Raw genomic sequence first — 22,427 nt, forward strand, 5'->3', positions numbered from 1 at the left:
TTATGTACAGTGGTAACACAAATAATTCACCTTATTAAGGCTTTATGTTGCTTTATCACATTTTCAACCAATTTAAAAGCATTTATTTTGACAGTTTGACACATTTGTTTTTGTCCAGTTGCTTACTCTGAAATCACTGAGCATGGTGGGTGCAGGTAGAGGCGCAGGAGGTGTAGCAAAGTCCTCTCCCTCTGAGGAGCTGCCGCTCTCGCTACCTTGCTCCCCCTTCTGCAGGTGTACCTTCCTGCGAAAAAGCTTGTTAATGAGACTTTTGTACTGGTTGGGTTGGTAATGGGAGGCCCTCTTCAGGGGCTGGGACTGGTCCACGGAGCCCCTTCTTTTCAGGGCCCGGGGGATCTCTGCCCGCAGGCGGAGCAGCTCCTCCCGGTCCGGGATGTCCTGGGTCTGGGCCTCGGGACCCACCACCGGCTGCAGCCTGGTGGGGCTGAGGGGCCGGGGGGCTGGGGTGGAACCCTCAATTCTGCCCTCTGGCATGCTTGGATTCTCCGAAATCACAGGTGTATGGTGGACATGGACCAGCCGCTCTAACTCTGCGTCTATATCGCCTGAGTTCAGCACTGCAAAGATGGATACCAAAGCACATTTTGAACACAATGTTAGTTGAACAAAGATCCTTTGAGCATAGAGAGAACCTGTGCAGATGTTAAATGTTAGGGGTGTAATGATGCATCCCAAATCAGTTAGAAAACAACATAAATTTGTCAAGATTACAACCGGCTGAGAAAAAAAATAATGGCGATGCCGGTTTTAAATCTTCTAGGGAGCGATCTTCTGTTAGATTTCCCTTGTTTGACTTCAGACGTCACTACGTGCTCTTAGTTTGTTTATTTAAAGAAATTTCTTTCTATTTATTTAGCTATGGGGTTTGTTTAAAAAAATGAAATAAAAAAATGATCAGTGAGTAACCATATGGTTACATCCCTCATTAAATGTGTTTTACCGTCAGTGTATACGGCTGGCTGTCTCAGATCGGGTGGCTGGGGAACAGCTTGGTGGAAGAATTCCCTCGGGATGGGTACAGGCAGTTGGTACGGGGCCATGCCCCCTTCTCCTCCCTGGACTCTGGGCTGGGAGGTGGACATGGCTCCCCAGTAGGGGTTTTGGAGACGCATGATGACTGAGAGAGGGATGGGCTTGCGCTGGCGGGACTGAGTAGAAGTTGGGGGAATGGAAATGCGGGAGATGATGGGCTGAGGGGTGTAAGGGGAGGAAACATCTGCTATACGGGTGTTACGGGGCAGAGAACCATGGGTAAATGTGAGAGATGAAGAACGAGGATCCTGGAAAGGAAAGGGAAAAAAGATGGTTAAATTCTATAATCCCAAGCCAATGAATCACATGACTGTATAAGTGTCTCATAGGACTAAATGACAGATAATTATGACTCTTTTATAAGCATTCAGTGTGACAGTGGCAAGGAAATAGTCCTTTTAGGTAGACACCTTGAGTGGTGACGAACTTTGCAAAGAAATGTAAGTCTTGTAAGTCCTTATTTTTGAGATATTAAATTTAATATATTTTTAAGACTTTTAAGACCCCATGGGATGACTGATTAATCATTATCAAATCCCTCAAACAAAAAACCAATGCAAGGCAACTTGCAGTAACTCCCATTCTTCAGATATACGTAGCTTCTTAAAGGCCCCATGGCAAGAAAATGTCACTTTATGAAGTTTCTTAACATTAATATGCGTTCCCCCAGCCTGCCTATGGTCCCCCAGTGGCTAGAAATGGCGATAGGTGTAAACCGAGCCCTGGGTGTACTGCTCTGCCTTTGAGAAAATGAAAGCTCAGATGGGCCAATCAGAAACCTTGAGGTCATAAGGGGCAAGGTTACCTTCCCTTTCTCTGCTTTGCTCGCCCAGAGAATTTGGTCCACCAATGAAAGAGAGACATCATGGCTTTCAAATGAGCAAAGCACACCCCCAGCCTTTACCTTGACCCCCCCCCCCTTCTTCCAAAAGCTACAGACTTAGAAATGTCACATACTAAGGAAAGCTCACTGTGGGATTGGCTCTAGTGGCTGTAATTCTGCACCAAGGCTACATTTTGGGAAATAAACTTCAGATATGGTATTAGGGGACAACTAAGGTCTATATAAAAGCATCCAAAGAACACCATGTCATGGGACCTTTAAGAACTCGAGGGAATTGGTTTGGGCTACAAAAGAAGCCAAACAAATATTTCTCACACATTACCTATCTGAAAGCCTCTCTATTAGCACCACCCACCTTTTTGGGGCTTGGGGCCGGAGGAGGGCCATCCAGGTTGGATTCTCTCCAACTGCTGTTTGGTACAGACGGCCGTAGCCACTCTTTCTCTGTAACAGGAAAGTGTTAGAAAAGACAGAGAAGAGTTAGAAAACACAGTTAGAAAAGACATGCAGTAGCAGTGCTCCTCAGGTCTCTTCCCAAATGGTTTGTCCTGGACTCATTTTACAGTTTTTTTACAACACAAAAGTTGAGAAACTAGCGGAAATCAACCAACTGTCATAGGCGTGGTGAGGTTTCTTCTCATAAGACACGTCCAGATCTGTCTCATTCCATTTGCCAGAACTCTTTTGTTGTTGCACACCCTCATCTGGGAGAGAGAAAGAGAGATTGAGATACATTTAGAGAGAGAGAGGAAATAAGGTCACAAGAAACACACAAACAACAGAGGGCCAGAAAGACAGAGAATATTACAAAAGGAAATTTCAGTATTCCAGTACTTTACAGGCCAGTATTTCTCAGAGTCTTTTTATTTGTGGCTTGATGAATCGGCGAAGGGCACTGTCACTTTAAACCCAGAATGAGGCAATTCTTTTAGTGGGTTGGCAGTCTATTTTTGTAGTTAAGCTTTGTTTAGATGTTCAAAAATATGTTATTTGACCAACTGGAGAGACTATTATACTGTATATCACCAAACAACATTGGCAGAATTTCCATTTGGTTTTTGCCAAAGTTCAGTTAAATCAAAATTCAGCTTCTGTTTGAGCTTCAGTTTGAGGTTCAGTAGTTTATTTACTTATTATATTAGTACTACTGTAATAGGCAGCATTGCTGACCCTGCTCCCCTGACGTGTCATATCTAAATACTGTGTTTAGCAAGACAAAAACCTGATTGATCACCAAATTAGAAAAGAACCACACTGACTTTGAGTAGCTGTGGTATAACAATGAGGGACAGTTCAGAATTTTGGTTTCAAATGGCTCCTTTTCATCCCGTTGACTTAGTAGTACCAGCTTCATGCTGAAACAGCACTTAAATGACATCTGTACCTGAAACATCCACCCCAAGACAAGCCTGTTTTTGACATTTAACAATGCTGGTCAAATATAAAAGTTTCTTTTATGCACAGATATGTTTATCTTTAGGGTAGTTTCCCAGCTTGCATGTGATTCAGGGGGTGGAGCCAGATGTTGTAAACATTCGTGGCTCAGCCCAAACCTAAGGAGGGGGGGGGGGGTCCGGGGGAATGCTCCATTTACGGCAGCTGCAGTATTTGCAGTATTTTTCAAGCCATTTCAAAACGGATTCCTAAAAATCTGTACAACATCCTGTTTTGTATCTTATTGTTCTACAACTGTCGTCATTATTCTGAAACCAGAACACAACAAATGTTGAGGATGAATCATTTTTACTCCTGCATTACACAGCGTTACTGATCTTGAAACCTATGTTAAGCAGAGTTCACAGAATGAAAGGTGATATTTCATCAGTAATAGAGCTATTGCTCGGTTACATTTGCCAGAGAGACTAAGGGGAAATGACACAAAGTTAAAGTCATTTTGAAAACCTACAAGATTTTTGCTGTAAATATATATATTCAATTCAATTCAATTTTATTTATAGCGCCAAATAGCAACAACAGTTATCTCATTGCGCTTTTCATAAAAGAGCAGGTCTAGACCGTACTCTAGACCTTGTGATGTTATTTACAGAAACCCAACAATGCAACCCAGCATAAATGTTCTATTGGTTTTCAGTTGGCCCACAACTGTTTTAACCCTAGTCACTTACCAGGTTGCCTGAAACCGCCAAAGTTGCGAGGCAGCGTGTTGGACATTAGGTGATTGAAAGACAAAGGAGAGGGGCTTTTGTCGTTGCGAGGCGACCTGCGACCCATCTGGCTGCTGTCGTACGGGCTCAGCATGTTGGAGGACGGGACGCCCGAGGCGGACCTAGGTGGCTGGTCAAAGGAAGCAGCTGCGGGGTTTGGGGAAGGGCTTCTTTCTTTGTAACTGATGGAGACTTGTGAGCTCTTTTCGTAAGTAGTTGGGGAGTAACGCTTCGGGGTATGAGGAGACTGTTTGGGGCTCTGCGGCCCCATCGAGTAGCTGTCAGATCCAGTTGGAGAAAGCGGAGAGCGGGACTCCCTCTGGATCTTGGGAGATGAGAGTGAGCTGGTGGAGGAGGTGGTTTTATTGCTGGAGAAAACTGAGTCCATGGTATAGAGAGGGTTTGTGCTTGGGGAGAAAGGCATAGAGCTGGAGCTGCCATTACTACTGCCACCTGACTGTCTGGTAGTGAGGGAGGTGCTGGACAGCCTGGTGGACTCAGACTTCTCTCTGGAGACTGGAGAACTGGTCTGAAGGGTAAAAAGTATCTGTTAGAAATAAATACTATAAAGAATTAGGGCTGCAACTAACATTTATTTTCATTGTTGAATAATCTGTCAATTATTCACTTGATGAATCGATTTGTTTGGTCTATAAAATGTCAGAAAATGATGAAACGTGGAACAGTAATTCCCAAAGTCCAAGAAGACATCCTAGATTGTCTTGTTTTGTCCACAACTCAAAGATATTCAGTTTACCATCACAGAGGAGTGAAGACACTATGCACATTCAAACCTGGAATAAGATGGGTTTTCAACTCAAACCAATTAATCAATTATTAAACTAAGTGATGAATCTTCACAGCTTAATATGGAATTACTACATTAATGTGCTGGGTAGTAACAATTTGCACATTGTCAGCACAGAACATTCATGTGTTTATTAAACTAGTATCTACCTTCCACTCCGAGCATGCCTACAGTTAAACTCTATGCCGTCTCTTTTCTGGCGGATAAAAAGGATCTGTGACTTCTGTTATGTTTTTCCACCTCCGTGGTGTTGTAGAGAAAATGTTTACAATATTGAGGGGGATCTTGACTGGATCGACTGGATGCTCTTGCCTTGTGACATCCTGCCCAGGTGTGGGAATGGCCCGCGGCTTGCGTGAAAATAGACCTTTTGCTTCTGGGATGCGTTGTGACAAAGGTGATGGAATATCAATATTTTCACCGACAAAATGCGATTCAAGAGTCCAGCACCAAGGCAAGTTTTCTGCTAGCATTTTTCTTCACTGCATCATTTATCAGGAATCTCTATGTAAGTCTGTTTTGCAGCTTAATCATGTGGTGAATCCAGTAGTAAAACTGGTGAATTGTATCTGAGCGAGAGGACTTACGCACCGTCAGTTCATTACGTTCCTGGAGGAATCCAATGCGGATCACCAGGACTTACTTTACCACTCTCGGGTCCGCTGGTTAAGTTCGGGCAAAGTGTTGCTAAGAGTGTGGGAGCTCAAAGAGGAGATTAGCGCATTTTTTGAGTTAATGGGGAAATGCGACGAATTTCCTGAGTTGAGTGACAAGAACTTGCTTTGCGTTTGCTGTAGACATACTGTATTTCCCCACATGAACGAGCTGAATGTGAAGCTACAGGGGAAAGATCAGTTTGTGTATGACATGTACACAAATGTCAGAGCCTTCAAATCCAAGCTGACTTTATTCTCCAGACAAATTTCAAATGAGTCTTTTGCTCATTTCCCCACACTAGCCACGCAGAGAGAGGCCACCCAAAATGCGAAGAAGTACAGCCAATCCCTGGACGACCTGCACAGAGAATTCCACCTACTTGTGTGAGCAGACGTTCAGCGTCATGAACATCATCAAAACCCCACACAGATCAAAGTTAACTGTCCAACACCTCAGATCCATTCTGAAAAACAAAACTAACCCCAGACTTTGATTCACTGGCAAAAATGGGAGCCCAACAACACTGTTCCCACTGAAATGTAACGTGAGTTTCTCTAGTGTAATGAAATAAATGCATTGTTTGCTTTGCTGCCTGTTAAAGGTCAAAACTTTTTATACAATAGTTTTTACACGTCATTACATAAACATTCAATCCATCTGCTCCACAAGGAGCAGATGGATTGAATGTTTAGTGTGGGCCAGGCCTGGGCCACCTGTCAAATTTGAGAACTCAGTGTTGCCCGGGAGTCAAAAGGTTTGCCCACCCCTGACAGGGTGTGGGACTTTTGCTCACTAAAAAGTATATATTAGAGATGATCCAGTGCCATTTTTTCCTAATACTGATTCTGATACCGAGTACTGCTCCCATACCAGTGTGTCACATATTTTATTATGTTTTAACAACTGTATACTACTATCCCTGTATAGATGTGATATGATTTCTATCTTTGTTCTTGGTCTGGCTCGAGTTAAACTCTGTTAAACATGAACAAACAAACAAACAAACCATGAACGCCACAGAATTTTCTTTTATTATCCAGTTTGCCAGTCAGTTATAACAAAAAAAGAACATAAATAAACTACTTTAACGTAGATTTTCTTTAGGGCTTTATTATGTTGTATCAGATTGGTGCACAAACTCCCCTACTTCCAGATACTGATATCAGCGTTTTAGGAGGTTGTTACGATAGCTTACATGTGTGTGTGCGTGTGTGTGTGTGTGTGTGTGTGTGCGTGCGTACCTGAGACCGAGACTTGTTTTCGGAGGAGGCCTCCTTCAGCAGGGAGTTGAACTCTTTGGATAACTCATCTGCTGTAGCCAGCGACGCATTGAGGTCATCATTTATAGCCTGGACTGAATACAAACCACAGCACATCCACCAAAATTCAATTCATGGCTGTCAACAACAGAGCAAACTTTATACATGCAAAAAGTAATCATTACAATCAGACATCACACACACACAGACACATAAACACACACAAATGGAATAAGATCTACCCGAAAGAAAAAATAAAATATCTTAATTTAGCCCAAGACTTGTATGAAGGTACTTCCCCATACCCACTCTCCTACCCTACTGTACTCACAAGTGTTAACAATTATCTGGAAGAGGGTAAAAACATTGCAATCAAGTATATTACAAAACAAAGAATACAAACCACACCGAGCACCACAGACAATTAGCACAGGATATCGCTCCAATGTGCACAAATATACACTGAGGCAGACAAAGACAAATCAAGGGGGAAGGAAACTCACACAGCATGCTGCTGCCAAAGCTCGTCTGAGAACTCATGGCTGGAGGGTAGCAGCGCTCCGCTCCTGAAGAAGAAAAACACACCACAGTTGTAAGGAGAAAAATCTGACAACTTTATTACAATCGCACACGATCTGCAGCACTTTAGGCATTTTATGGGACACTGCATATATTTTCACATCAACAATAACACGCAACAAAAGATTGGTACAAACCGGCTCAGCTTTCTGCCCTCTAGGTTCCTCACATTCCATGCAATGAAATTAGGCTGAATCCCATTTCTCTATCTTACCCCTACCCCTTACCCCTTCCGCTAGGTTTTGCGCATGCATGCAAGACTAAATAAATAATAATAATTTGGATCGAGGGGTAGGGGTTTATGGCCCTTGAAAACCATTGACAGTAATTGAAAAAATCTAGGTTTAGGTTTAGCTAGTTTAGCCCTACCCTTTCTCTCCTGCTGCAGGCTCCCAGCTCTCTCATCCCTTTGGGCGCTTTGATGAAGAGCCAACTTTCTGAGACGACAACCTGAACGCCCTTCACGTCTAAACAAGTTACAGTTTCCTTAATACTTTGACTGCAAAAAAAAAATAAAAAAATCACACCACATGAATCACATCCCAGTCCTTTGAGGCCCCTTTCAGATAAACTGGTTGCTGTGATGCCATGCTTCTGACTCAGCTACATTATTTGCGATGCCAGGTGTTCCCGCTTGACATACGACTGGTCTGTTTGCCAATAAGTTTCAAGTGGAGTGCACAGTCAAGTGGATGAGAGATTATACCAAAAGTCCAGACAGCTGTGTATGACAAAAGTTCAATAAATCAGGGCTGGGTTAAAAAAGCTAGTCTTTCTTTCTTTTAATATTATTTTCACCTTTTTACCTGTAGCCTGTGAGAATCATTTCCTCATATTAAATTATTCAACCAATACTTTTTATTGCCACACATGTGACCTGTGTCCAAATTACCTTCAGCGTGATATCATTTTTGTGTTGTTGGTGATTGGCTGGAACGTGGTTTGTTGTATTTTGTTGCACAGTCTGTGCCCCTAGTTTTTGTTTGACATTTAAGGCCATTTTACAGTCGATGCATCCAAATTTTCCCACCAATGAGATGTCAAAATGACATAGATCTTGGTGGTGCACCAGTATTTAAAAAAAGGCTTGTCGTTTGCAAAGCTTTTTAGTACTTTGTTACTTTTATTTCAGTACTTCTACTTTTACCAGAGTATTTTTTAGCACAAGTATCTGTACTTATACTTGAGTACGGGAAGTGGGTACTTTTGCCATCTCTGGTTGTTTATGTACTGTATGTGGAAATACAAAGCAGGATATGATACACAATGGCCACTTTAAGGCAGATTTGTAGTTGCATTAAAGGGTATTATTTCCTTTTCAATGGTGTTTCCTCCTGATTAACATCTTTGTGTTAAAAGTATAGCTCAGAAACTTGTGGTGTGGTTGTATGAGCAACTTGTCCACAGTCTGTGTGTGTTAGTCAGCGCTCCCGGTTTGGTGAAGCAGGCAAGGGTACCGACACGGAAGGAAAGCAATGTCCTGCTGTGGACAAGGGCAGCAGCTAAACACAGTTTAGACACCTAAAAACACCTATATCAGTTTAAGTGTACACACTATTTAGAATATTTTCAGCCCTTTCCTTTGGCACTACATTTCCTAAGACGTAGACCTTCCGTACTCCTATGCATAAGCGCAACTGTATTATGCTGTATATCAGCTGTTTGGGACAGACTTTCAAGAATCGGAATCAGAATCAGAAATATTTTATTGATTCCCAAAGGGAAAATCTGTGTTACAGTTGCACAAATGGTAGAAATATAAATAAAGAAATAAAGAAATATAAGGAGTGTGGATAATTTACATGGATAAAGGAATATTATGATACAGTATTTACATAATTAAGGTGTTGCGATGGTGAAAAGTAATAATAATAATAATAATAATAATAATATTAATAATAATAATAGTAGCAGTTGAGTATTGCACACAACAGTTTATGGAAGACGGCAAAGGGAGACTGCAAAAAAAAGAGAGAAGGGAAACTTCTATGGAAAAGAAAGGGCTGTCTGACAGCAAGGTAAAGCCGTGAATATTTTCTTAAATATAGCATACACTTAAACTGGTACTAGTTTTTGTAAGGTGGTCCTTTTTTTAGGTGTCTAAAATACGTTTAGTTGCTGCCCCCAGTACATTTCTCCTGTCTGCTTCTCCAAACTGAGTGCATGCCAACCGCCATCTACTGTAGATAACACGCTGAATACCTTAACCTCACTTCAAAATATTAAAATATACCTTTAAGTTAGGTTAAATACATCCCAATTGTATTTTTTGCTCTTTTACATAAAAACAGGAGAAAAATTTTACTTTGCCCTTTAAAAGGTTCTTTTTTTTTTTCCACCGGGGGGGACCCTATTTTCCTATTTTTTTGGGGGGGTCTGGGGGACTCAGGGAACAAAAAAAATTTTTGACGTTTTAAGGGTTTGGCAATTTGGGGGGGCAGCAGCCACAAGCATAATAAATTATTGAAATTGAAACCTTAAATTTCGTCCACTAAAGGCTGTTTTTTTTTTCCATGCAGGCCCCTTTTAAATTCTGGGGGCCCATCCAAAAAAAACGTTTTTGGTGCCTTTGAATCCCCCAAAAAACCCGTAAAGCACTCCGAAGATGCACTTTTAAAACCTGGTCCAGGGGAAAATTAAATCCCACCCTTTCCCCCTTCATTTGGGACGGCGAAGCTGCATATTGTGTATCAGTGTCCTTCCACGTCCTCAAACCCCAAGTCTTCAACGTCTTTTCCGGGAATACCCCTCATAAAACAACAAAGGTGGGTACAGTTTTTGGTTTTGCGGAGAACTTTAGCCGTTAGGGTTTTTGGGGCCCAAAAATACTGTCTGTTTTATACCCCCTAGTGTTAATTTCGTCAGCAAAAAAAAAAATGTTAAATAAATATTATGTTCTTTTTAACCTTTTTTTTTCTGACAAAAACGGCGATAACAGAGCTACCCAAAACCAAGGCCAAAATGCTGACCCGACAATCAACATGCATTATTGTTGACGAAAAAGACAGATAAAAAGTTTGTGCTAAAATAAAAACTAAGAAAATCTCTCTTCTTTTTTGGGTCTAAAATGCCCGCTACTTTTCATCAAAAAAAAGAACTAGGGGCCCAAATTAAAACCCTTCTGTTTTTTTAAAAAAATCATTAAAAAAGGGTATTCTTTTCAACAACTAAAACCCTTTCTTGTCACTAAGCCATTTTTGATACCTTTCATTCGGGTTTGGGGCACCCCAAAAGAAAACTGAAACGGCTTTTTGTAAAAGCCTTTAATGACCCCCCAACCTTAAAAAAAAAGTTAAAAATTTTCAATCTTAGAAATTACTTTGATCTCAGTGCTGAAATTTGAAAACCGTCACCATGCCCAAAATTACTAACCGTTTGGGAAAAACGGGTGGCCCTTCTGGCTTAGTACTAAACGGGTTTGAATCCCCCTAAAAAAAGGGGGTTTAAAAAAACTTTGTGTAAATGTAATTAAACATTTTAAGCGTACAAATATGACGTGCATTTCCCCCAGGCCCCTTCGGGGCCTTTTTCTGTTTTAACATCTACATGTTTCCCTGGCTCAGATTTGGAAAAAACAAAAAAAGTTACCATAGTTATCCCGGTTTGACACAAAAATTTACAAAACCCTTTAAATCCCGGGGGACAATCAAATAAAAAAACCTGCAAACCTGCATCAAACAAATTAACACTGGTGTGCCAAAATTTTTTGGGAAAATTTTAAAAGAAGGAAAAACTGAGGGAGTTTTTTTTTGGAAAAAAAGAGGAACGATTAAAAATCCGGGGGCTCAGCTTCAAACCCAAAAATGTTAAAAAAAAAGACCCAAACCAGAAACTTGGTGGGGTCCCTGGACCAGAAAAAAGAACCCTTTTAAAGCCCCTTAAGACCTTACAAATTCGCCTCTAACCCTAAAGAAAATATCAAGGGGTTAAAAGGGCTTATGTGTCAACAGACTTGGAAAAAATGGGCCCCTGCTTTCATCTTCAGTAACTTCTACTGTAAAGGGGGCTTTCAGGGCTCCCTAAAAAATCAATCAGAAAAGCTTTCAGCTGATTCAGAACGCTGCTGCTCGAGTCCTCACTAAGACCAAGAGACTGGATCACATCACTCCAGTTCTGAAGTCTTTACACTGGCTTCCTGTGTCTCAAAGAATTGATTTCAAAGTACTCTTAACGGTTTAGGTCCAAAATACATTTCTGATCTGCTACTACACTATGACCCCCCCAGACCTCTCAGGTCATCTGGGACAGGTCTACTTTCTGTCCCCAGAGTCAGAACTAAACAGGGTGAAGCAGCTTTCAGTTTCTATGCTCCTCATATCTGGAATAAACTCCCAGAAACCTGTAGATCCGCTGCTACTCTCAGTTCTTTTAAATCAAGGCTGAAGACCTTTCTTTTTGATGCTGCCTTTCTTTAAATTAATGCTCATTTCTTTCTTATGCTGCACTGTAACTTTTATTCTTGTGTTTTATGTGTCCTAATGTTTCTATTTTGTTTTTAACTGTCTATTCATGTGTCTTATTGATTTTTAATGCTTATGACTTTTAACTGTTTGTACTTGTGTTTTATCTGTTTTAATGATTTTGTGTAAAGCACTTTGAATTGCCCTGTTGCTGAAATGTGCTATACAAATAAAGCTGCCTTGCCTTGCCTTGCCTAGTGCAGTGCCCGTTTGGCTACGGCTCATCTAGAGATTCGGCGTGTCCTCTTTTTTTTATCTAGCCAGGCTATGCAACTGTGTGCAAGGAGCCCTGGCGCTTATCTACTATGTGTCTGTGTATGATTGTATTTGCATGAAGAAGGAAGTTTGATATAAAAACGCGTTTAACGAAGTTACATTTAACAAAAATCATTCAACAAGTGTATTTTGTCAGGTAATTATGACATTTAACCAATATTTGAGATGTGTGAAACACTATTTTACTAAAATAGTTATCACATAACATAATCTCAGAAATAATTTATTTTAAAAAAAGACTAAAATGCTTTGACTAAATTTGACTAAGCTACCTGAGTTCTCTTTTGACTAAAACAAGACTAGTCGTCAACTTAAACTTGACTAATAAAAAAAAAAATGTGAATGACTTAATATGACTACAACTAACAAGGGCATTTGGCACAAGACTAAGACTAAATTAAAAATAGTTGACAAAATTAACACTACGGTGTGCAAATTTTATGTGCATGCACCACCTCTTCTTCTCCATTTGTTGGGGAATTTCTGTAGCAGGAACAGTGCCAGCTATAGGCCTGGAACATGAAGCAGTGTGTAGAGTCATTTACAAATGGATCTGTTTGGACGCCAATAGTCTTGACACATGGACAATGTCTGACAACATTATGGAAAGGATCATCACAGAGATAGACCTTCTTGTTAAAGAGCAAGATGCTTTTTAAAACAACTCTGAAATCGCTATTGGTTGTCGCCGGTACTGCCAAACCCACCTGATTCAGGTGGATCCCCCCCTTGTGTGCTGGATTGTTGACTACCTGACTGGCAGACCACAGTATGTGCGCCTGCAACACTGTGTGTCAGAAAGCGTGGTCAGCAACACCGGGGCCCCGCAAGGTACTGTCCTCTCTCCCTTCCTCTTCACCATCTACACCACAGACTTCAACTACCACACAGAGTCCTGCCATCTTCAGAAGTTTTCTGATGACTCTGCTGTGGTTGGATGTATCAGCGAGGGGGACAAGCTGTGGTGAGGGACTTTGTCACATGGAGTGAGCTGAACCATCTACAGCTCAACGTGACAAAGACCAAGGAGCTGGTGGTAGATCTAAGGAGAGCCAAGGCAGCAGTGAGCCCTGTTTCCATCCAGGGGGTCAGTGTGGACATTGTGGAGGACTACAAATACCTGGGAGTGCACTTAGACAATAAACTGGACTGGGCCAAGAACACTCAAGCCCTCTACAGGAAGGGCAAAGCCGTCTCTACTTTCTGAGGAGGCTGAGGTCCTTCAACATCTGCAGGAAGATGCTGATGTTTTATGAGTCTATGGTGGCCAGTGCTATCCTCTTTGCTGTTGCATGCTGGGGCAGCAGGCTGAGGGTAGCGGACGCCAACAGACTCAACAAACTGATTCGCAAGGCCAGTGACGTCGTGGGGGTGGATCTGGACTCTCTGTCGGGTGTGTCAGATAGGAGGATGCTGTCCAAACTACATGCCATCTTGGACAATGTCTCGCACCCACTCCATGGCTTGCTGCTCAATCACAGGAGCACTTTCAGTGATAGACTCATTCTCCCAAAATGCACCACAGAGCGCCACAGGAAGTCATTCCTGCCTGTGGCCATCAAACTTTTTAACTCCTCCCTCTAAGTGACAGACACTTAGACAGGTTGAAACTGGACAATAGTATCTGTTTTGTGCAATAACACTGGCTTGTAATGTGTGCAATACTCAACTGCTACTATTATTATTATTATTATTATTACTTTTCACCATTGCAACACCTTAATTATGTTATTTATGTGAATACTGTATCATAATATACCTTTAACTATGTAAATATCCACACTCCTTATATTTCTTTATTTCTTTATTTATATTTCTTATATTTCTAATATCTGAGCAACTGTAACACAGAGTTTCCCTTCGGGGATCAATAAAGTATTTCTGATTCTGATTCTGATTCTGATTCCATTTAAATAAGCAGTCATTTTATCATTGCAAAACAAGCTTCTTTTTTTAATTTGGGCATTAACTTAAATGGGAAGGACAATTATCTTTGTTGCCCCCCCAGTTTGTTAGTGAGCCTGATACAATAGGTGCACACACTTACATATAATGCACCTTTAAAACGAGACTGACCTCTGAATAAGCCCCCAGCACAGGGCCAGGGCCAGAGGAAAACCTGTGTTATGGAATGTCACCAAACTGAAGTGTACAGCACTGCCAGATAATAGCACATTCCTCACCACTCCTGCCTGTGAGGCGTTCACCTCACAAACACACACACACACACACACACACACAGTCTGAGACATTATCTCTGTCAAGAGCAGCTCAAACAAAACGAGATTACACTCTCACTGACTCACAAAGGTCAGGTCACTCACTCCCTCCCTCACTTACTCACCTACTCTGTCTCGACTCAACCCTTCCTGCCCAGCAATTCATTCACCCCACCCCCTCCCAGAGTTTTCTCTACTGTTGTCCGGCAACTTTTACTGGGTTGGTGACTGTTTGTGTAACACTCTCAGTACAACATTGAAACTATAATAGATTTGATTTACTTTTAGATATTAATAGACATGTTTTAAAACTTGAAGTTTATTTTTCTCTTTACTCAAGCTTTATTCCACTGTTAAATAATAGGTACTTAGTAAGAGAACATGTGTAGCAGCATGTAATTAAAATGACTGAGTGTTATTGAATCATAGGATTATAGAGCTCAACTATGACCACCCACGCTCTGGTTCCTGAAGTGCTTTTTGCCATTCAATTGTTCCATTGACATTTTATTGAATGCTTGTATAAAGAGTTGTAAGCCTAGAACCAATCCAACCAGCTACAAGCTAAATCGTCACCATAAAACATTTGATACGGCACAAAAGAACATTTTGGAAAAGCCAAAAAGGCAAAAGGTACAAGACTGTTTACATAGCAATTCAATGCTGTGCTAAACATTTCCATGGTAAAAGCGAGCTCCACCAATCAGAGACGTCGCTGCTACATGGATAGATTATGGGCAGTGTAGTACTTCTCCATGACTTTGTGAATAAAACAAGTTTTTCTTAAAACAAGGTGGATTTTCTATCTTCTACAGGAATAGAAACCTTTGTTTACCGACCTCACTGCTTCCTGGTCAGTCTACCTCTACCAGGTTTATACATTATGGCTAACTATTAAAAATCATTATGGAGAAAATGAACGGGGTTTTACCTTCCAGAACCATACTGCTGAGCTCTACAGAGGATATTGCGTAACTTCCCGTAACTTTATTCTTCTTGTCCTATCATGTCCAACCATGTTGTTTTATGTTGTCATTTACTGTAGATGGTGGATTTGCTTTTTGGTGGTATTAAGGTGATACATTCGTTTAATAATCTCCTTGTCTTTGTTCTTGTTATCTTCACAGCTTGCGTAGGTAATATGTATCCTGTCTTCCTTTGCTTTTCGTATTTCAGCATGTTTCATTACTGTGCAAATAGGGTTAACTCAGCAGTTAACCTTAGCTGTCAAGTGAATGTTTCAAGAAAGAAGTCATAGTAAATAAATGACTTTTAGGAACAGGCAACGGCCGTGCAGTTGTCACATAGAGTGTCAAGTGATGCAACTGTTACACGTTAGAGTGCACACACAGTAGAAAGCGGGTGCTAAGTGTTGGAACACGGAAACATTAATCATCTGAAAATGTAAAGTGGACAGACAGCTTGTGGCCACTGCAGCGCTGCTGTCCTCTGTTCTAGGCTTGCTGATTCGCTGCTGCACTTTGGTTGCTTTCTCAAGAGAACTTTCCTGCCTGGAAAACTTCACATGCACTTCCTGTCCAGTTCCTTTCCAGTGCTGTGATTACAATGTCAGCTGGTACTACTATTTTAACATACAACAATTAGCTGTGGTAAAGTCAAGATGAAAACCACAAGATGAAACCATGAAGGAGAACCAAACTCAGAAACGTTGTTACCAGACCCTAAAGCAGAGAGAGAGCCCGTGGGAAGGCAATAGGGAGACAATAATCATTAGTTTTGCAGAATAACAGGGTGTGTCTGACCAAGAGTGCAACAACCCCTCCCTCTCCCTCTCCCTCTCTCTCTCCCTCTCTCTCTCTCTCTCCCTCTCCCTCTCCCTCTCCCTCTCCCTCTCCTTTCATGTCCTTCAGCAGCAAGTCCAGATTACGCATCTAACCGATTCTCTAGTTTCTGCTTAACCACACATTTCCCTACAATCATCCATTCATTTCCTCCCCCTCCTGTTGGTTCCTCCTTCATATCCGTCCTTCAGATCCTCTGTCCTTTCTTGGCAGTGAACTCGGCTGAGACGGAACGATACAAAAAGAAAATCCCATGACACAACTAAGTGCTTTCCATTGTGGCTTGCTTTTCACTTTTCTTTGTAATGGAGTGCTAAAACTTAAATCTGGCTGTATGTCATCATGCAGACAACAGAAACAAAAAAATCCTGTCCCACAGGAGAATGAAGCTCTTGTCGGTGATTCACTCTCTTGGGTCGCAGGTAAAAACATAAACCCCGGTAATTTCATTTTCAAAAACTTTCTTTATTGCTCTTGCGCAGCTTTAATTTAAAATACATGGAATATGATTGGTCTGAAGTCCCTCGAAGATAATTTGATGCCAGAAGCCCAACGCCAAAGATATCATCCAATGTCATGTTTACATTGGCTCACCACTATCTCATGATGGGAGTCTTTTAAAATGGGTGGTTATTTAAGATAAAGGCCAATTGTGCAACTACAAGTGGGAGGAATTATGTAATTATTGTGTAAAAACATCAGGAACCTGTGTCCCAGTGATATAGGAAGGAGATTATCTGGTCAATTACTTTTTTTAATCTTCAGTATCTGCCCAAGCCACAGAAGAGTTTCCCAAAAAGGTTTATTCAAATATACAGTATATCACTTCCATATTAGAAAACTATGACCAAACAGCCAATAAGTAGTAAGCTGAATTGATTTTTTTTTTCAAATTTGTTTTACCAAAAGCTAAGCTAAGTAATGTGCTTTAATGTCATGCTGACATGCCATAAATGGCTCATAGATTGATCTTGTACTTCGACTTCAACAACTATAAGCTTCTCAAATTCAAAAAGTACACGCACAGTACTTATTTTTGTACTGCCTACAACTGCACCTCAAACTAAATTCATTGAAATGCTTTCTACCTGCTGTACATAATATTCTTGACAGCAACTGTCATTGCCAAAGACAACAACAACCTTAAACGCTGCAGGCGGTAGAAAGCAAAAAACGCAAGGATTTAAAGTAGCGTTGGGACCTGTTCCAGCAGCTCCACCGCTCTACGCATGCGTAGAACAGCCAACAGGAATGCCCTCTCTATCTCAAATCCCCTGTTATTGCCCAAAGTCTCCAGTGACGGTTAGATTAGGGGCTGTGTGTTAGATTAGGGGCGGCTGTGACTCAGTGGTAGAGCGGTTGCCTGCCAATCGGAAGGTTGGTGGTTCGATCCCTGCCCCTGCAGTCATTGTCGAAGTGTCCTTGACAAGACACTGAACCCCAAGTTGCCCCCGGTGCTGCGCATCGGAGTGTGAATGTTTATCTCATGAGCAGGTGGCACCTTGTACGCCAGCCCCGACCACAGTGTATGAACGTGTGTGAGTGTATATCTGATGAGCAGGTGGCACCTTGTACAGCAGCCTCAGCCACAGTGTATGAATGTGTGTGAATGGTGAATGTTTCCTGTAGATGTAAAAGCGCTTTGAGCAGTTGTTAAGACTGGAAAAGCGCTATATAAATACAGCACATTTACATTTTCTGAAGCTTGAAAACAGAGCCAAGAGGGGGTGCAGAGGTCTAGTTTTCTCTTATAATATGCTGAAGTATTATTATTTTTGCCCAACAATGCCAAAAAGAAAGTGCCCACCACAAATCAGCTCTTTTGAACTTCTCTCACTTCTCTTGAGGCGTTTCTGAGATTATAACAATACACTAAACAATACAATTTAAATACAGAATACATTCTTCTTTTGGTTGCTGGTACTGCAGGCGCCACTTTGGCATAGTGGCATCTATCACTTACCCAGCTAGAGCTGCAGAGATTAATCACTTAGTTGCCAAATATTTTGATGATTGATTTATCTTGTTTTTGAGTTTGAGTCTTTACATTTTTTTTTTCTTCTGATTCCAACTTTTTAAATATGATCCTTTTCTTAGTCTCACATTGTCAGACCTTCGTCCAAAGCTCTGCAGGTCTGGCTAGCCCATACAACATTCTGGGATGGCAGAAAAACAAGCTCTGGTTTATTGTCATTTCTTTAAACCAATCACAATATTCATAGGAGGAGCTAAGTGTCAGACGAAGCCACAGTGCTTCTGCAAAACAGCCTCAGATAGGAACTTGTTTTGGTGGAGTGTACGATCAAAAGTTGTTTTAGTCGTTCAACAGAAAACTCTGATTGGACAGATAGTCTAGCTAGCTGTCTGGATTTACCCTGCAGAGATCTGAGGAGCAGTTAACCATAGTCCTAAGAAATCCACCAGAGTTTAGAATACCAACACAAAGAAAGAGGAAGGTAAAGGAAATCTGACTGAAAATAGTGTCATACGTTGGATTTTTCCAGCGGCAACAAAGCAATCCTGGAAGTGGAACGTCCTGGATATAGACTGTTATTTTCTATCATTATTTTCTTCACTCCACTCTGAAAGGAAACTGAATATCTTTGAGTTGTAGACAAAACAAGACATTTGCGGATGTCATCTTAGACCTTGGGAAACACTGATCATTTTTCATCTGACATTTTATAGACCAAACACCTAATCCCAGCTTCCCCCTATACTTCTAGAGCGGCAGTGTTCTCCACAGCATGAGACTCAGGAATCTCTCAGTACCACACAACATAACAGACATTTCTAAGAAGTTGCATTCACCGTCCAACGCCTGTGTGTCATGCTCATGCTGAGGTGCAATAGCTCACAGGGCCATTACCAAGGAATGACAAGTTGGGTATCTGCTTGCAAGTGAGAGCATGCATGGGTTTCATTACTTAGAAGAAAGTCAGATCACAGGTGTTCTGGTGACCGTAGAGGAGCAGTTTGTTAGGCAACAGGTTACAGCAAGTGAATCACACAATGCAGCCCAGCTGGTTCCTGACTGAGAACCAGAGCAGCACTCGAACATTCACTACATGCCATTTAAAAATTGCTCTGAAGGGAAGGTTTGGGCAACTTGCAAGTTAGCAGTCTGTCGAACAAATAACTGACACATTTAAATTTTCCAACTTTCAGTCAGAAGAAACAGTGCCTGTGGAATTTCTATGATATAATTTTTTGGGGTTTTGTTTAAAATCACCATCACTTTCATCAATAATCTGTTAGGGCTGCACAAAAATATCTCACAGCTTAGGGTGACCAAATGTCCTCTTTTGCCCAGACATGTCAACATTTTACGTAATATCTGGGGCGTCTCTATTTTTTTTATAAATTCATGAAAAATCCGGTTTTCATTGTTTTTCATGGAACCATTAAGCATGTACTTGTGCGCTTTGCACACAATACTACGGTACTTTGTAGCATGACGTAATTCCTGAGAGGCTGCCTTGCGGACCGCTCTGCAACGCTCACAAACAGGGAGCAGATCAGACAGCGGAAAACATACAGGAGCAGATCAGACAGGGAGCAGATCAGACAGTTGAACACACACAGGAGCAGATCAGACAGGGAGCACATATAGGGAGACGATCAAACAGCGGAACACATACAGGAGCAGATCAGACAGGGAGCACATACAGGGAGCAGATCAGACAGAAGAGCACTTACAGGAGCAGATCAGACAGCAGAGCACATACAACGAACAGATCAGACAGCGGAACACATACAGGAGCAGATCAGACAGGGAGCACACACAGGGAGCAGATCAGACAGGGAGCACATACAGGAGCAGATCAGACAGCAGAGCACTTACAGGAGTAAATCAGACAGCAGAGTACATACAACGAACAGATCAGACAGCGGAACACATACAGGAGCAGATCAGACAGGGAGCACATACAGGGAGCAGATCAGACAGCAGAGCACTTAAAGGAGCAGATCAGACAGTTGAACACATACAGGAGCAGATCAGACAGGGAGCACTTACAGGGAACAGATCAGACAGCAGAGCACATACAACGAACAGATCAGACAGTGGAACACATGCAGGAGCAGATCAGACAGGGAGCACATATAGGGAGCAGATCACAGCGGAACACATACAGGAGCAGATCAGACAGGGAGCACATACAGGGAGCAGATCAGACAGCAGAACACTTACAGGGAACAGATCAGGGATTAGATCAGACAGGGAGCACATACAGGGAGCAGATCAGACAGGGGGCAGATCAGACAGGGAGTAGATTAGAGCAGTATTGCACACAAAATGCCAAAGCGTAAGTGCAGCTTCACAGTTGAACTGAAAAAAAACCTTTCCCCGTACCATCCCGGTCGGGACAAGTGGGAGGCGGACTGCACCGTGTGTAAAGCTAGCACGTATGTTTCAGTGTCTAATAAAGGTGTTGGAGATCTCAAAGCTCACATGGACACCAAAGACCTTATGTTATTACATTGAAAAAGTTTTACGAGATATTTATTTGAAGCTGGATTTTGAAGCTGACACAGAATAGGTAATTTTTAGAAAATCATTTCATGTTTATTTATTTGAAAAGAGTGATTATTTTGTTACAGGTTGTTACATATTTTATTTTATTACATAAGTTATTTTTATACCATTGAGGAATAATAAAGCATGTTCCTTCACCTCTGAGAACCATGTCTGAATTTGTGTTTTGAGGCCGGCCGAGTGTCCACTTTTTTGGAAATAAAAAAGTGATCACCCTATCGTAGCTATGATTTTGACTGATATTGCGATTGTGATATGATTCACGATATTGGAGGGAATGATCTTTTTTGTATCATTAATGTCCTTTTCATTAAAAAATATTATAGGATTATAGGATCTGTACCAAACAAAGATGTTTTCTTTAGTCTGTAAAATAGGATTGCAGGACTTCTCTGCAGCACCAAAATACTTCATTCAGAATGGTTTGACAAAAATTTTGCATTTAGATAATTGCGCGCCCCCCCCCCCCCCACCCCCCTTGCGATTTGGATATTGCAGTAGCCTAGTCCACAATGCGATTTTGATCAAATTGCGATTATTTGTGCAGCCCTATGATCCACTACAGAATATGATGAACACCCATCATTAATATCACATAGAGGATCATAAAAATACCCTTCAATCAGATAAGATCCCTATTAAAGAAGTCCTGTAGATAGTCTACTCTGGCTGTAGGCTGGTGGTGAATGGTGCTGTATTGGTTCACAGCAGTCTGTCAGTGTCCAGCAGCAGGCTGTAGACCGTGAGGCATGCCAGCTGGCTGACATGGCAACATCTGATTTTCATTAGTTTGAAAACAAGCTCCTCCTAGCATTAAGACCCCTTACACTGAGAAAATGGAACAATGGAAAGAACCATTCAAAAGAAAAAAAAGGCGTTTTCACGACTGTACTTAACTAGAACAAACTCATGGAGTTACACTAACTTGCACAACGCAGACGGGATCTTGTAATGAAACTCTTTCTACGCAGATAGCTGTGCGTAGGCCGACGTTACGGGGCTGAATTATAAACGTGCTTACCTTAAAATAAATGACAGCCTTTTCTGTCCCAAATTCGAGAGAAAAGCTGAGCTCCGTCCAAAGTTTCTTGTCTTCCTGAAGTCGGTTTGCTCACTCTGTTTCTCTCTCTCTCTCTCTCTTGTGGCGATTGCTCCAGACATGCAGTCATCGCTGCGTAACGTTACTGACTGCAGTTGTTTGGTCTCAGAGTCCAGCCCCCCTGGCTCTCTCCCGGCTGTAACCCGAGCCAGGTGTTCCTACCACAGCTGGCTTGCCCAGGTGAAGCACCGTCGCCTTTTTTTTCTTTTTTCTTGACGTGTTAAGTAAAGAACAGGTAGCCTATGGAAAGCCAAACCGTTCAAATACACGTGATTTCTCACACGTAATCAACACGTGAACAACAAGTGAACAACATGTAAACAACGCGCAAACAATGTGCAAACAACGCGCAAACAATGTGCAAACAACGCACAAACAACACGCAAAATACACGTAAACAACGCGTCGATTTTTCACATGTTAACAACACGTAAAATACACGTAAATTACACATAAATTACGCGTAAATGACGTGTAAACAGCATGAAGATGTGTTGTTTACGTGTTAATTTCATGTAAATTTGAGCCATTTGGTCCCTACTCCATTTTGAATGGGTGAGCGTCCTAAGCTCCCATTGGCTGCTGAGCAGTAGGGTTAAACCATTTCTGTAAACCTGGGGAGGGGGTCGCCTGCCAACATTCAACATGCAAAGGATCCTCTCACTTCTT

General features: G+C 41.6%; 1 protein-coding gene across 4 annotated transcripts in view; it reads right to left on the reverse strand.

Annotated features, from left to right (window-relative positions):
* Positions 1-21,939, reverse strand: part of ppp1r13l (protein phosphatase 1, regulatory subunit 13 like) — a 31,869-nt gene extending 9,930 nt beyond the window's left edge. The window contains exons 1-8 of one of the 4 annotated variants that reach the window (XR_004328622.1): positions 21,681-21,939; positions 7,290-7,352; positions 6,769-6,881; positions 4,024-4,591; positions 2,509-2,601; positions 2,253-2,341; positions 962-1,301; positions 127-578 (exon numbers count right to left, since the gene is read on the reverse strand). Coding sequence is in view for 3 of the 4 variants with exons in the window: in XM_032507488.1 (XP_032363379.1) it covers positions 127-578; positions 962-1,301; positions 2,253-2,341; positions 2,509-2,601; positions 4,024-4,591; positions 6,769-6,881; positions 7,290-7,326 (1,692 nt within the window). In the remaining variant the exon portion in view is untranslated. Of the gene's footprint in view, positions 1-126; positions 579-961; positions 1,302-2,252; positions 2,342-2,508; positions 2,602-4,023; positions 4,592-6,768; positions 6,882-7,289; positions 7,353-7,502; positions 7,523-10,644; positions 10,657-21,680 lie in introns of those variants that run through there. The other 3 variants (XM_032507488.1, XM_032507497.1, XM_032507500.1) reach the window with 3 other exon arrangements.
* Between the last annotated feature and the right edge of the window lie 488 nt (positions 21,940-22,427).

This window comes from Etheostoma spectabile, chromosome 3, assembly GCF_008692095.1.
Source record: "Etheostoma spectabile isolate EspeVRDwgs_2016 chromosome 3, UIUC_Espe_1.0, whole genome shotgun sequence".
NCBI lineage: Eukaryota > Metazoa > Chordata > Actinopteri > Perciformes > Percidae > Etheostoma > Etheostoma spectabile.